The sequence below is a fragment of the Calypte anna genome, chromosome 1 (genome assembly GCF_003957555.1).
Source record: "Calypte anna isolate BGI_N300 chromosome 1, bCalAnn1_v1.p, whole genome shotgun sequence".
NCBI lineage: Eukaryota > Metazoa > Chordata > Aves > Apodiformes > Trochilidae > Calypte > Calypte anna.
Genome location: NC_044244.1, coordinates 52,780,811 through 52,796,728, shown reverse-complemented (window position 1 = coordinate 52,796,728; position 15,918 = coordinate 52,780,811). Strand labels below are relative to the sequence as shown.

Sequence of the window (15,918 nt, the reverse complement as noted above, 5' to 3'; positions counted from 1 at the left end):
CTCCTTTCCTTCCCCACGTGGGCATCTGGTACCAATCGTACAGAGTTCTGCCCATGTTACTGAGTGGACACCATTTGGTGCCTCTGTGGCAAGACATTCTGAATTCACCTCAGAAGCATCAATAGGGAGCTGGTTCTTTGCTTGGTGTGTCTGACTGCTAAGTACATACAGCTCTGAAGCTTCCCTGTATGGGAGTTTTAGAGCCTTTCAGTGTGGGGACAGGTAGGCAGCATTTGGGTCCTTGGGCAAGCCCTGTTCATTCCTAGTCCACCCCCTGTACTTCTCTCTGAGTTTCTGGGGCTGCTGTTGAAATACCACGAATCTTCTGGCAAACCTGAGTTTGGCCCACCTCGACAGTGACCAACTAAATGATTTTTTTTTTTGTATTCATATTTAGATTTATCTTGCATTGCTCTCCCCCAAGGCAACCTAGTTGAGCAGGGAAGGGAACAGAAGCAACAAATCTGCTGTTCACAACAGGGTCCAAGTGGGTCCATACTTATACAGATGTTTATTAAAAGGCTGAGGAAGAAGATCCTCCTCTGAATGGACTCCATTGGTCAACCTTCAGCTTCTAAGGCTTGCTTTGTTTCTTTCCATATCTCTCCTCCAATGCTTTCTGCACGCTAAGATTTAATGCATTTTTCTGGTGCCATTTCCCTGTAAAGAAGGTAAATAATAGTTCATTTACAGCCTCCCTTCTAATGCTATTATCACTCAATGATTTTTTAGCTGTAGAGATCTTGTGAAACTACCGATTTCTAGTCCGTCGCCCTCCCTTTGCCCAAACCCATCCATTCTCCTCAGCGGAAGCAGCACCCAGCTCAGAAATTCAGCAGTGTAATTTTCCTGGCAGAAGCCATACCTAGCTCATCAGTTCTCCTTCCATGCCAATTCTTGGGGTCCCGGATTGCCTTCTGAATTATATCAGGGGTGTAGGAATCTTTCATCAAGCTTCGGGTCTCCAGTGGGCCACCTGCAGGGAACAACAAATAAGGAACTGTACACAGAAATCACTTGACTGCAGTCCTGGAATTGAGCAGGAGAGAAACAGCAGCACTTTCAAGGGCTCAGGAAAAAGCATGTATTGACTGCAACACTTTTGATCAGGTGTGTGGCTAGGTGCTGAATAATAACTTCCACACCACCCAGGAGGGAGCTTGTGTTTGACAATTTATCTGCTTTTCTTCCTCAAGTACAAGACACACACAGAGGGTGTCACTCACAAGCTATCATCTCTATTTGTGGCCCAGTGGAGTTTCTTTAGTCAAGTGCCCTGTTGAATCTCCTGTTGAATCTGCTCATTCTTGAGAGTAACCTGCTATTCCAGTTTCATAAAAAGCACCATCTTACCACTCCAGGCCTTCTTGAGCTCCTTCTCTGCCAGGATGCTTAGCAAATAGTTCCCAACTGTGATTTTGCTTTTTATCTCCTCTTTACTTTTAGCCATTTGAGGGGGCTTTATTCTAATTTCCCACCCTTTCCCTTTCACCTTCCTTTTTATTGTATACTTTTTTATCCTTCCTTTTTTATTGTATAGTTTTGAGCTCCCTGGGAAAAGATGTCCTTCTTTTCTGTGTGAGTGATTGCACAAACCCAGGACAATGCAGTCTTCCATAATCAGCAACATCTTGCCACGAATCATAATGTATAAGGAAAAGGAATCTGTCTCATACTGCTACATAAGAAACCAGATATGATAAGAAACCTGGATACGATAGTAACAAGAACATGATGAATGCTTAATTCCAGATTTTTTTTAGATGGAGGCATCCCTGGGGACCTTAGATACAGATGTTTGGGGAAGACAGTCCTACATCTCAAAAGGCACTGGAACTGTGGGTAACTTGGGAATTGAGATGACAGGGGACATTGAATTGCAAATGGTGTTAATTTGGACAGCTCTGAACATAGAGGACAGGGGTCATGATGCATATGCACTTTTCAAACCCTAGAAAAAAATAGTGAAAGAAAAGGAAGGACTACAATACACAGAAAGGCGGGTTCTAGCTTTTATCTTCTCAAACACCACAGCCTAGAAAAGCAGTGACTGTGGATAGAAGGAATAAGAGGAGAAAGTGAGGGTCACCTGCAGTTAGATGTCTACCCAGAGCAGTGTGACGGCAAAGTGTAGATGGAACCAGCTGTGAAAGGTCAGGCATAGGTATGTGTGTCCCCTTACCTTGGAAGATGTTTGATCTCAGGTTATAGCCCAGGTGGTTGTAATCAGCAAAAGACTGAGGAGAGTCCAAGGGATTTTTTATCATTTTAGTACGGTCATCGATTCTCTTCTGTCCCATGATTAATGCTGTCTCACTCAGAGTTCGACGTTCCTGAAAACACAAAAACCAAGGAACCACTGTCGGTCCACATTCCATAAGTGCTACAAACTCCTCATATTTCCACCCCCACATAGGTCTTTCAGCTATGATTAATCTCTGGGTCCTGCATTTGTCCTTGAGTCTCCCTCAGGGGCTCCTGTAGGCGCTGTAATTACATGGGGTGACCAGGACTGGTAAAACAGGGAGGGCATTAAATAGGGATGATAGTGTTGGGCCCTGGACTGTGTCCTGGTACCACAGTATTTTACCTTACTGACTTAGGACTCTGCTTGGCTACAGGAACCTTATTAATGAAGAGGGGAGGAAGAACAAAATTTCAAAATCATGGGAAAGCCTGTCTCTGGAATGTGTCACCGCCCCATAGCATGAAGCCCAAATCCATTCCTCTACACATCTAAAAACTGCTAACATATTGCTAATATCCCACCCACTCAGACTCCTGTTACACCATAAAAACAGCCTTCAACCATCCACAAAGGATAAATGAAACAGCTTCCTCCAATTCCTTGTCATCTCTGATAAGCTCATTTGCACAGTCAAATTTGTATTTACAATTACCACAAATCAAGCTCTTTTTCTTCTCCAGAAGGACCTTCCATTATGCTTTTCTATCTGACCTTACTTATGCTAAGAACTCTTTGGCATTTAATCTACTGCAGGTCTCCTTGGCTTTTTCATGGCTCACTTTGATGGTTTTCCAGGAAGATCCAGGCCCTCTAGACCCCAGTGTCTGGTGCTGGCCTGCTTCTTGCTATAGAGTATTTGAGATGGATTTGGTTCCCACTCCCTCCCTCTGCCTGAATATTGCAGAAAGGCAGTAAGTGTTGTGCTCCCTCCTTGGTTTGTGCCTCACTGTTAGGTCTTTGGTGGCAGAACTACTCTTTCCTCAAGTCTTCTTGAATGAAGACTCTGTATGGAGGGAGTTTTGGCCTTGAGACTATGTTTGCTCTGTTTTTTAATCTGAACACACTGTGAAGAAAGAGGTACCTGGGATTTAATAAATGTGGAGTTTTTTTCTGTTCCCTGAGCCACTGAGCCCCTAGAGGTCTTCCAGGATGTTTTGCTGGGGTTCTTTTGGGAAGTTTTCTGACTGCTGGGACATAAGCTTTCTCCAAGGTCCTCCTTTTTCTCTTCTTCAGGTTCCACTTAAAGATAAAAATAATGGCTCAATGAATTTGATACTGTTTGGATGACAGGTGGCACTGCAAATGGAGCTAGAAACAACTGGACATGTCCTTGTGACACTGTCAGACAACAAAAGAAATGGCAAAGGTCTCAGAGAAGGAAGGAAATTAGTAAAAAACAATGAACAAGCAATATTATACCAACATGCCTGCTGAACAAGGTGAAGGTTCCTGAGGAGTCTTAACTGCTCTTGAGACATGAACATGCACAGTATGCATACAGATGAATATGCAAAAGTAAATATCTTGTGGTGAAACAAGCACACAAAAGTCTTTTTTTATGTGTAGGGGCTCCTCCAACCCATGATCACTCCTCAGGAACATTAACTTACAGTCTCAGTGCCTCATCAGTATTTGCTGATACATTTACAGCACAACAGACACTTGCTGTGCTTGTGCAAGGGAGGTAAGGAGACAAATCCACAAGTGTGGGAAGACACCCTTGTGGCCCATCAGTCCATGGCTCATGGGATCCCAGACTGAGCTGTTTTCATTTACAGAGGTGCATGCACAAAGGGAGGGAGGGAATGGCTACAGCCTTGCAAGCTGTACTACACAGCAAGCTCTGAAGGAGGAACAGGTTCTGTGCCATCTCACTTACCTGAACTGCTGGCCAGCACATACTCATTTTCATCAGGTGAAGGGGAAGTTGGATACTCTAGCACTCCCTTGGAAAAGAAACAAGGCTTGTGTCAGGCTCAGAGACAGGAAGGAAGGAGATGGTGGCCCTGCTCATCTTTAAATGGTGTAGATTATTGTATATGCATAATAATACAAATGTATTATATGCCTTCCAATATCAAGAACGAGCTCCCCCTGCCTGCCTGCACAGTTGGTCCTACAACGCAACATCCTCTCAGATTAAAAAAGCGCAGAAGTCCTGCAGTATTTCAGATTAATAGCTCACATGGAACAGCCCTATGTGGAACACTGAGCTGCAAGAGTTCTCATAGGCAGCGGTGCAGACACAATACAAAATGTAAAAAAACACAGCGCAGTGAAACTAATTTCTTTTAGTCTGGACCATCTAGAAAAGTCTGACCTCTCATGTGCTGCACAGTTACAAAAGTTCTTTCCCTTGGTGCATTAAAGTAAAGCCAGAAAAAAATGGGTAGAGGAGGTGATGCTGATGCAGCAGGCAGGAAGCTACTGCTTTAAACTCAACTCACAAGGGCTGACTTGAACCAGCAGCCTGTGTTTTACACTGTGCCAGTACTTTGGAGGAGTGTGTCTGGTACAGCATTGGGATCCTGAAGTTCCTGTATCAGTCAGACTCCAGGAGTCAGTGCTGTGCCTTAAAGGTCTTTTCCAACCAAACATTCTAGGATTCTAAGATAAAGAACCTCTCCCATATAAAGAACAGGGCCACAAGACAGCTGAAGAGAGGAAGCCAGTCCTGGATCACCAGGCAGCATCTGCTTCTTCTGTGTCGCTTTTCATCCTTTTCAAAGAAGAGTCAAACATTTGCACACTATCAAAGTGCAGGAACCTAAGCTGCTAAAAAAAACCCTCTTGTGTTAATTCCCACCTCCTACTTGAAACAAGAATATGTCTGTTATTATTACTACACTCAGTGGAAATAACTTTCCAGTCTGATGTTGTAGGAATTCCTTCTCCCTTCCTTTGTCCAATGGAGCTGAATTTCTGTGCAATGAGGCAATGTGCTGATTTCCTAAATCCTGCTCATTGATAGCTTTCATTTTCCCAGTTCCTCCTGGATAAAATCATGCTGAAGCTAACAACTGTTCCTATTTTCTAGTTTGTAATGGTATATGATGCTTTTGTTGTTGCTTATTGTTCATTTTAATTCTAAGCCTGAATATCCGAAGTCAAAGCACTGCTCTGAGACTCCTACATACTGATATCAAGGGTTTGAAGGCCATTTTACCATCCTCCTAGAAAACAGAGGCCACAGAACTATGCCCACTTTTTCTTTTGCTAAGCCAGTTCTGGAAGGGAAAATGGGGAAGCTGAAAGATGACATATGAGAAAAAATGTATCTTGGTCAAAGAGCTAAACTTGATTTTAGTTGATCTTTCCTTCTGAATGAAGAAAATTTTAAAAATGTGTTTTGCATGGCCTAACACTGACTTTTCTGACATGCAGCCATGAAGAAGGACCTGTCTTTCCCAGCCAGAAAACAAACCTCCTCAGGCAGGTGTAGGAATTGGTATGTCCATCTTACCAGCCAACAGATGTGGTCAACAAAAGTCTCATACACCTTCCACATCTGGCTGGGCCTCCAAAACATGAAGAGATTTCAGTGACTTTCCAGACCTGAGTAGCCCCGTGAGTGTCAAAATAACATTTTTAAAATTTTTATTTTTAAAGAAGACCCAAGACTTAGCAAGAGGCAAAGCCTCTTCTGTTACTACCTCTCTCACCTCGTCCATGATCCCTGATGCAGTGTCACTGTCACCTGCTCAAGCAAGCAGGTCCTGCTGCAGCCCAGGTGTGGAGCTGGAATGAGGGCTGAAGATCAGAGACTGTTGCTAGGGAACAACCCTCCCACTATCTATGATCTGTGGTCTCCACGGGAACCAGAGGAAACATGGCAGAGATCAGGGTCATTCTTACTGACTGAAGTAACTAAGAGGAGAGTAAAAAGCACATGTCATGAAAAAACTGTGTTCAGAAGTTCTCATCACATACATAGATTCTTTTTTGAGACTTTTGTAACGCAGTCATGATAATCAACAAGACTGTATTTCAGCAGAACTGGATCTTCTAGCATCTCCAAATGCTTCACACAAGCTCAATGAGACCTACCAGAGATGAAGGGATACGTGCCTCCATTTAGAACATTAAAAAAGGGGGGGAGATGGTGGGCTGCCAAAAGGTCTTCCATTGAGTCAATGACAGGCACAGCTTGGCCCTCCAGCATCCAGCACCCAGTAATATTTTATCCCTGTCTTGGGTCTCCAAGGAAGACTGTAACTTTCCTTCACATTGCAAAGCTGCTTTTCTCACCCAGCACAAGCAGATCACAGACAACAAAAAGGAATGAGAAATATTCACAGGTGTGTCATCTTAGATTTTATTCATCGTGAGAAAGCAAAAGATTGACAGAAATCTACTGATCATTCTTAGAAAAAACCAGCAAAATACGTATCACATGTTTTTTCTTTACTTCCACCTCTTCCCTTTCTCTGCACCCTGAGCTGGAGGCAGCTGAGGACCCACTACCCAAGAAACAAGTCTCCCGTTAGGCCCTGTTGCGCTTCACCTCAGACACCTTGTAGCGAGGCGGGGCCCGGTGGAACCACTCTGACCAGGAGCCATCATAAACAGCCACGTCCCGCTTGCCACACAGGTAGGCTGCCAAGGCAATGTGACACGCTGTGACACCTTTGCGGCACGTGGCTGCCAGGGGCTTGGAGAGATCCACTTGCTTCTCACGGAATATTTGTTGAATCTCCTCGATGCTCTTCTCATGGCCGGTTTCTGTCAGGAATGACTGGAAGGGTATGTTCACAGCACCAGGTATGTGACCAGATTCCAGCCCTGCAAGGGTGAACACAAAAAAGAAAACGTGAGCAAGGGAACATTAATGTAGGTGATTGAAGACACCTATATAAGAGACAGTAAAGAAACATCACTGCAGATACTCCCACTCTTTCCGAGATACTAATTTGTTTCATGTGATGAAGATGCAAAGCAGGTCTTAGTAGATGGAGCTAAAAGGAGGACAAAGATTATTCACCTTTGCTGAAGTAAAAAGTTCCAGAATATTTAGTGAACTATTGCTCCCTGAAAGCAATGAGACAGGAATTTGAAGAAACCCTGGACGTGGCAAAAATCAAAGAACCACCACAGAAAAGTTCCTAACAAAGGCATTAAGGGGATTTGTGTAAAGAGGAACATAAGTACATTTGTGACCTTCTCCAATCATGCAGTGCATAGTGACACAGCTTTCAGAAGCAAGAAGTGTGGCTTGTATGTGAAATCTGTGAAAGTGATTATCTGTTCACAGTTTCTTCTTTTGTCACCTTAAAATTGTATTTCAGAAAAGTAAAGCAACCTTAAAGTTAGCCACATTACTGCTAAGACAGCTGTCTAGGGGCAACAGGGTCAGAGAAGTGAGAATTCAGATTCTGTATCACTTCTCATCCATTCCATGGATGAAATCAGCATGGGTTCTGGTTTTTCTACTGGTATAACTGACCACTTCAGGCAAGCTGAGAAGTTCCATCTCAAGAACAAGGTCTTTAGAGAAAAGCAGATAAAAAAAAAATATGATGGACAAGATTTTCATCATGCCCTTGAAATTCAAACTCTGACACTATAGACTTACTCAAAGTCCATTACACTCAGTGGAAGCTTTTCCAGCGACTTTGCATCAAGCCTCACTGGAGCAGGAAACACTACATGGAAAGTCGCAAATGCATTTCCTTTCTAGGTATGAACTTCTAATGAAAGAGTTCTGGGAAACTCAAATAAATGGTTATCTGTTTCACTGACAGTTTTCCATCTGACTGATACTGGGAGATGGGAGAAGTTGAGGCAGAGGACCTTTGTCACAGTCAAATGACTGAAGTTCTTAGTTAGAGATTGACATCACACATCATAATGATGCTGCAGTTTCATTGCTCATGAAGACTGCTGTCATGATGTGATGTGTCATAAGAGAAAACCAGGGTTTTGGAAAGGTACTGGTGAGGGGATTTTCACTCTGCTGGACAAAGAGAGAGAGCCTAAAGCTGCCCTGACTCAGCTTCACAAGATCTCTCCCCATTCCAGATGGACCCTCTTTGTCTCTTTATTTATCCTCCCTGAGTACCTCAGAAATCTGGCACTGTTGTCTACTAGTCACCTTATGCATCCTTCAGAAGTGTTTAGCATTACAGGGAAAAGTTGGGAGAAAAAATGTGCACTTCTGGAGGGACTAGCATTAAAACAAAAAAACAACAAAAAACCCCAACAGTGTTTTGGACTGATGTTTCCCCTGCTTTTTTTCCAGTTCCTGAAAACAACAGTTCATCACTTTAGTACAGAGAACTGCAAAAACCATACTTATTAATAGAGTGTCTGCATGACAGAGAGGAAATAATATAAAAAGTGAGTGTGAGAAAACTTTGCCTGTAGTTCTGAGACAGCAGAGCTTTTTACTGCAGTTACATGTCTGGGTTAGGCCACTGCCCTTCGACAGTGTGAATGCTCCTGACCCTGTTATTTGGCAAGGGAATTCTGCAAGGCTCAGCTGCAGCACTGGTGATCACCCCAACACAGAAAGGTCTGTTAATCCAGAAAAATGCCATCTCACCACCCTAGGGAACTGGGAAATGTATGGAGATTAAGAAGTCCTGAGGGCTGAACTAAGAGGGCCAGCTCATGCTCAAAGAAGCTTGCTGAGCCACCAATTAAATTCTTAGGTGTTCCAGGCCTCAGTGTTATGACCACCTTCCTAGACTGTTCACACATCCTAAAATAGGTAGGTTTATAGCCCTCTCCTATTGGAGATTGCCGTGACACACATTCACCAACCTTAAACAACTCATCAGTTAGGAGCTGAGTAGATCTGACAAGAAAGTCTCATTTTCAAGCATTTTTTACTCTGATCTATTGGGAGACCTCATTCATGTAGAGAGAAATAAGAAGCTGGATAGCCCCCCTGTAATCCAGGAGGGAACAGCTAGCAATCTGCTGAGCCACTTGGATCCTCACAAGTCTGTGGGACCAGATGGGATCCACCCCAGGGTGATGAGGGAACTGGCAGAAGAGCTCTCCAAGCTCCTCTCCATCATTTACCAACAGTCCTGGGTCATTGAGGAGGTCCCAAATGATTGGAAGTTGGGGAATGTCACAGCAATCCACAAAAGGGACAAAAGGAGGACCCAGGAAACTACAGGCCCGTCAGCCTGACCTCAGTGCCTGGCAGGGTCATGGAACAGATCATCCTCAGTACAATCACACAGCACCTGCAGGATGGACAAGGGATTAGACCCAACCAGCACGGGTTTAGGAAGGGCAGGTCCTGTCTGACCAACCTGACCTCCTTTTATGATCAGGTGACCCGCCTGGTGGATGAGGGGAAGGCTGTGGATGTGGTCCACTTGGACTTCAGCAAGGCCTTTGACACCATCTCCCACAGCATTCTCCTGGAAAAGCTGGCAGCCCAGGGCTCAGACAGGAACACTCTGCGCTGGGTTAGGAACTGCTGGAGGCTCCCAGAGAGTGGTGCTGAATGGTGCTGATCCAACTGGCGTCCGCTCACCGGTGGTGTCCCCCAGGGATCAATGCTGGGCCCAGGAAAGGAAGAAATTCTTTACAGAGAGAGTAATCAGGCATTGGGATGGGCTGCCTAAGGAGGTGGTGGATTCTGTATCCCTGGAGGTTTTTAAGAAGAGACTGATGTGGCACTCAGTGCCATGGTCTTGTAACCAATGCAGTAGTGGATCAAAGGCTGGACTTGATGATCTCAGAGGTCCTTTCCAACCCGGATGATTGTTCTATTCTATGATTCATTGCTCCAGGGATTCAAAAGCTTGTTGGAGTCAGAGACCAGTGTTTGCACTTTGAGAGTCAAAGATGGGCAAATCTGCAGAAGCTGCATTTACTCATGAGGGTGAGGTATTCAGCTGCAAGCAGGAGCTGACATTGCAGAACTCCAGTCCCTCTGACTGCCTAAGAAGTGCTCTTGAGTGACTGAGAAGTTTCATCAGCTGAGTTTATCAGAGAAACATAGGACTGGAAGGCAAGGCTGCACATAGCACAGATCTGAACAGAGGAGAGGATACATCTGCTCCTTCCTCATATGACACAGAGTGTAGGCCACATCATATTATTGCTAATAGCTTTTAGAAACACCAGGAACTCTAGGATTACAGGGCCTGGCTCCTAGCTAATACAGTTATCACTTTAAAGGCTCCCTCTCATAAAACCATCAATCTCAGACACAGTTTTGATTCTTGCCTTGCTCACATGAGGAATATTAATTTCCAGTGTTAAGCTTGTCAGTCAGTCCATATACCATTTATCTTTGAGCTAACATTGCCCTGTGGCCAAAACAGTTTTTCTCCCTTCCTGCCACTGCTCCAACATACTGACAGTGAGCACTCTACACTCCAAACAGCCTAATGCCCATAGCCTAAACCCAGTAAGGCATCACTAGATGTATTTTTTACTGCCTTGGTCACCTTAGGAAGAGTTCTGGGCCTTGATAAAGAAGTGGCATTTCCTAGCATCTCAGCTCGAAGTCAGGAGGCTTGTAATTGCTGTTGCTAGGGCCAAATTGCAGATGAGGTTCTTGCACTCAACTAATTCATCCAAGTCTTATTCTCTTTTATTGTTTCCAAACGTGGGTCTTAAGCTTGTGAGAAGCACAATCAATTAATTGTTTTGGACTACTAAGCATCCAACCTTGCCCTCTTTAGTCTTCCTATCACTTCTATCACTGCTGGTGGTTCCTCACACAATATTTTTCATGTGATCACTGAAACCTTTGCAAGGCTGTGCCAGCAACACATTTCAGTAGCAACTCCTTATTTTAAGTGCCTTGATGATTCAGAAATATATGAAATAAAACACAGAAGCATAACGTTGGCACCATGCTGGAAACTTTCAGTCTCACAGATTTGCTTTCAGCACAAGCTATTCTAATCTCTCTTATCTCCCTTTCAGTTGTTTTTGTTGTTGTTTGTTTTTAGGGGGGGGAATCTAAATAGTACATGTGCTACTTGCCCTCTTCTCACATCGACTTATTAACTACCCTTCTAATATTATGTACAAATAATGAATGAAGTTCAAATAGAACAAGTCTACCTTGTAGGTGCTTCCAATGGCTGGAAGAAAAGATCAGACATAACCTCCAGGCATGCAGGTTCCCATTTCTCTCATCTGGCAAATCAATTCTGTTGGCAAGGAAATAGATCCCTTAGCTGCAGTGCATGTTTACCAAGGGATTTTATTCAGTTTTTCCTTCATTTCAAACAACTTTTCCTGAAGAGGTTTTTTGTAAGCCTTTCAGTCTATCCATGTTTGATAACAGATAAAACAGTTAATGTTTTGATAAAAGATCAGCTGCTGCCAAGTTTGTGCTGAACCTTCTGTACTAGAGAGAGTTTCTGTCATACAGAACCATGCTCTGATTGTATTTATTGAATTCCTGCCTCATGGAGTTGCAAAGTCACATGACTGATGCTTCCAGACATAGCTGGGATAGAGACTGTCTGCCTCACAGATTTGAGCACATGGACCTTTTGGTTATATTCCCTCTTTAAAAATTATTATTTCCATTTCTTTCCCCTTCTTCTTGCTACCTCTCCTCACTCTGCAGAATTATCCTCAGGAGAAAAAAAAATAAATGGTAGCACAGACTCAGTATAATTCTGAGGCTGTACACAAATAATCTTTTATCTGGAACCCCTGCTAACTGCATAGCAACCCTATTTACTCTTTCTCTCCTTGTTCTCTTTTTATTCACTTTGCTCCAGCAGTTTTTGTTATTTGTTTTAATTCCTTTTGCCAAGTCTCACTCAGCTTGGTTTCTGGCAATCCTCCCTCACACTTTGTAACCTGTAGTATGTTATCTTCTTTCCTGCTTAATCCCCTTTCCCACATCTGTTAAGATTAAAATATACATATTATCGTTTTGTTGGCTATTTATCTATCTAAGACTACAGCCCCTTCTCTCTAGCCTTTCCCATAGTGATGAAAGCGCCAGATGGACTTTCTTAACATCAAAAAGATAAAAGATGTGCCTTTTCCACATTTAACTCCCCTGGGTCTTGGAGCTGGCTGGCTGCAGCTAGCTGTTCCTTTCCAACTGCCTCTTCTGTTCCTTCCTTTTTTATGTCTCTTTTATTCAAACTGTATGCCTCAGAATGGACCATTAATGATCTCATCTAACCTACTGTGAACTCAGTGAAAGAAACACTTTAAGATTGGTCCTGGACAGCACCCTGAAAATCCTTGCAGTAAGCTCACTAGGCCACCAGCACCAAAACCCTGTGTGCATATACAGCCAGAAGAGTCAGCTTTCAGAATCAGGAGGGTCACGGTGCAAATTCCAGCAGCTGATGTTTGTCAACCTTGTCAGATGAATGGAGAGCTCTCGATTGTAGGTTCCTGAGAGTTAAAACACACTGATGAACTCTTTCAGTCTTCATGTTGTGCCTTGAGTATAACTTCTTCTTCAAAGTAGAACCAGTCCACTCCCAGCTGCAGACTCCGCTTGGTGAAGAGAGGGAAGAAGCAGTAATGTTTCATTCTCACACCCACTGCCACTGAACATTCAAGCTGAGCAAAATCTTCATGTTTGGGGCACGGAAGACTGACATCTGGGATAATGGGCAAACCCTTAAGTCTTCCCCAAGGAAGACGAGGATTACTCATGGACTGAGGATGAGAGAAATAGTTGGAAGCTCACAAAATGACTTTGCATTTGCTTTCTTTTGTAGATTACACATTTGTCTGGCAGCTTTCCAGCTTTCCCCTCTTTCCTCCAGTGTCTGCAAAAGAATTCAGAAACGTGCAACTTTTCTGTAGGATTTTGTTCAGCTTTAACTTGTTTCTCAGTTTTCAGTACCCAACAATCCGAGCAAGCCAGTACTGGTAACCATAATGTAACTATCATCCACCCCTGGATTAGCTGGGATGCTCTCAGTTCAGGCTGGTCTCATAGACTTGCACCCTACAGCACGTGTATAATTGGACCCTTGAAGAACCTGGTTGGGCCATCACTGAATCACAGCTAATGATTCCAGAAACACTCCAGCTTATAAAACTCCCCTCTATTTCTCTCCACCCTGGCAACATGAGTAAACCTCTCCCAGCAACTAAAAATTAGCCATAAGTCTACCAAGGTCTAAATACCAGCTAAGTAGCTGCTGCATAAAAGCAAAAAAGGGTCAACTAATTCTTACCACAAAGAACTGAAAAAAATTAAAGAACCAAAAGAGTCAGCTGAAATTAGCCTCTTCTAGAGATAGAGTTCATGGAACTGGAGAGATTAATTGACTTAATTAGGAAGTCAAGAGCTGAGGCAATAATTAAACTGAAATCACCTGAGAACGCAGCAGGTTCCTCAACCTCAAGACCATTCTTCTTCACTAAATTGCAAGCAGCATTTCTCCTCTCTGATTGGATGATCCCTATAATTAATCCGCATTGATTTCAAATTGCTCTTTAAGATGTAAAGGCTGCCTTTTACCTACTGCTGGCTGAGCACAGCTACTTGGCTGGCCTGGTTCAGAAAGCTGTCAAACTCCTGTGGAACGAGCAGCTGCAGCTGGAATGCTTATCCTGCTGGATCTGCTGTGGGAAGCAAAACTGGACCACCACAAATAACCTGTTTCATGCTGACTCATTTCAAAGAAAAAAAAAATCTGTTTGCAAGATGGCTGTACAGGGGGTTCAGTACTTGTCACCTGGTGACCAATCCTGCTTCAGCAAAGAGAACGTAAAATCCAGCAGCTCTTGGTGATGAGCGTTTTATTTAGATCTTGAGGTTAAAATTCAACCTCAACTTTGATAAACAGCAGTAGGGAAAAAAAAACAACAAACAGGATGAGACATAAGCCTAATGCCCCTTCTTTACCTGCAGTATTCTCTTCTGTTACTCCCATTACCTCTCTCATCCACTGCCTTGCACAGGGTGTGTTTGTGGGGCCTCACTACAGACACATAGGCAAACCATGAGAACAGAGCAAAAAACAAAAAAAGCAAAAAGCTCTTCAGGTTTGGACATGGGAATTTATACCACAATGCTCAATGGCTGTACAGCTGCAGACATATGAAGAAAATAGCCAGAACAGACAGACAGCTGAACTGGAAGGCATCATGGCAGTGCTGCTTCTGGACTGCAGGAGCCTGCCTCAAACCCACTCCTGCAGCATGCAGCTTGAGCCCGACCCAACAACTGTTGCTGAGCTTTTCTGCGCTTTGTTTTTGAAACTCTGCATTTCTTTTTACGCTGTTTCTGTGATTCCCTTTTGGAGTCAAGGTTATTTTGGGATATAATTACTCAGTTAAGGGCCTCCTTTAACAACCAACTTGAATTTAATTCCAGACACACTGCAGTACCAGCTGTCCCCATTGCATGGGACGACTTGGGTTAACAAAACCAATTTTTCTTTCTGACTTGTGGAATCCAACATAGAGGGGCCAGCAGCCCATAAAACTGTGAAGCATACAGGGCTTTTCTTATGTAAGTTTGTTAGGTTTAATTGCATAAAGCAAAAGGACGAAGATCAGCTCAAGCTAGTTCTCTATTTGCTGGGAACCAGACCAAGAAGAAGGTCCCTTGGGTTACTGCATTGCTTAGAACTCGGGCTCCTGCTGCTGCATTCATTACGGTGGGAGGTGCCTGTATGAATAATGATGGACTGTGTGTGTCTGCTAGTGTTAGATAGGGCCCTGAACAACCCCTTGGGAGCTCTCACCTCCTGTGTCTTCGCATCCCATCTAATTAACTTATGCAGGGTGTGGGATGGGGGGATCCTGGTGCCAACACACTGCAGACCTTTTCTGCTGTTTTCTCCTGCAGCTTTACAGCCATCTACAAGAAAAGCATTCTGTGAGGGCACTGGGATCCGAATGCTCACCTGTGGATCCCTTCAGGTGAATCAACGAGTCAGGTGGAGGCACACCCGTGCATTAGTAAGATCTGTTTGCTGGCATGGAGTTGTTACACACATAGTAGTATCGACACATCCCGCACTGGTGCGGGGGGCCAGGCGATGTTCCCACCTCGATTACCTTGGTCCAGCTCGGTCCCCTGAAACCGGCCCGCTGGGCGGGAATCCACCACCTGGAACTGCAGGGTGCCCACGTTCTGTATCATCTCCTCAAAGGTCTTCAGTAAGATCGTGTTCAGCCTGGCCTTAAAGGCAGCCGGGGTGGGCTGGCTGACCTCTGCCGTAACAGGGTGGCCTTCCTTCACCCAGTTCTTGAAGCCGCCGTTCAGCACAGAGACCTCCTTGTGCCCGAAAACACGGAACATCCACCAGGCACGGGGGGCGTAGAAGGTGCCCAGCTCATCCCCGTCGTACACCACCACATGAGTGTCATTGCTGACCCCCAGGCGCCCCACGTACTCGGCGAACTGGGACGGGCTGGGCAGCATGAAGTCGTAGGGGGAGGACCGGTCCCGGCATTCCTCGATGTCGAAGAAAGACGCTCCGGGGATGTGCCTCTCCTTGAACTCCTGCCGGGCGTTTCGTTCCTGCGGCGGGTACCAGGAGGCATCCAACACCCGCAAGCTCGGACCTACCCGCCCGGCCCGCACGGCCTCCGAAAGCCACTTGGCGGTGACCAGCGCCCTGCCCAGCACCTGCGGCGCCATCTCGGAAGGCCGAGGCCGGGATCGGGCGCCGCCAGCGGGTACTCAAGCACACACGAAATGGCGGCGGCGTCAGCACCGGGACGCGGGCAGGGAGGCGCGGCCCGAGGGG

At 44.8% G+C, this 15,918-nt stretch overlaps 2 protein-coding genes across 2 annotated transcripts; both read right to left on the bottom strand.

Moving 5' to 3' along the window:
• Positions 1-574: 574 nt before the first annotated feature.
• TEX33 (testis expressed 33) lies at positions 575-5,919 on the bottom strand. The gene is made up of 6 exons (XM_030446894.1): positions 5,863-5,919; positions 4,128-4,194; positions 3,222-3,487; positions 2,183-2,333; positions 866-976; positions 575-660 (listed from the first exon to the last, which is right to left on the bottom strand). The coding sequence occupies exons 1-6, from the start codon at positions 5,917-5,919 to the stop codon at positions 575-577; spliced, it is 738 nt and encodes a 245-aa protein (XP_030302754.1).
• A 620-nt stretch (positions 5,920-6,539) lies between these two features.
• LOC103530261 (thiosulfate sulfurtransferase) lies at positions 6,540-15,918 on the bottom strand. The gene is made up of 2 exons (XM_008495809.2): positions 15,224-15,918; positions 6,540-7,030 (listed from the first exon to the last, which is right to left on the bottom strand). The coding sequence occupies exons 1-2, from the start codon at positions 15,807-15,809 to the stop codon at positions 6,732-6,734; spliced, it is 885 nt and encodes a 294-aa protein (XP_008494031.2). The 5' UTR covers positions 15,810-15,918; the 3' UTR covers positions 6,540-6,731.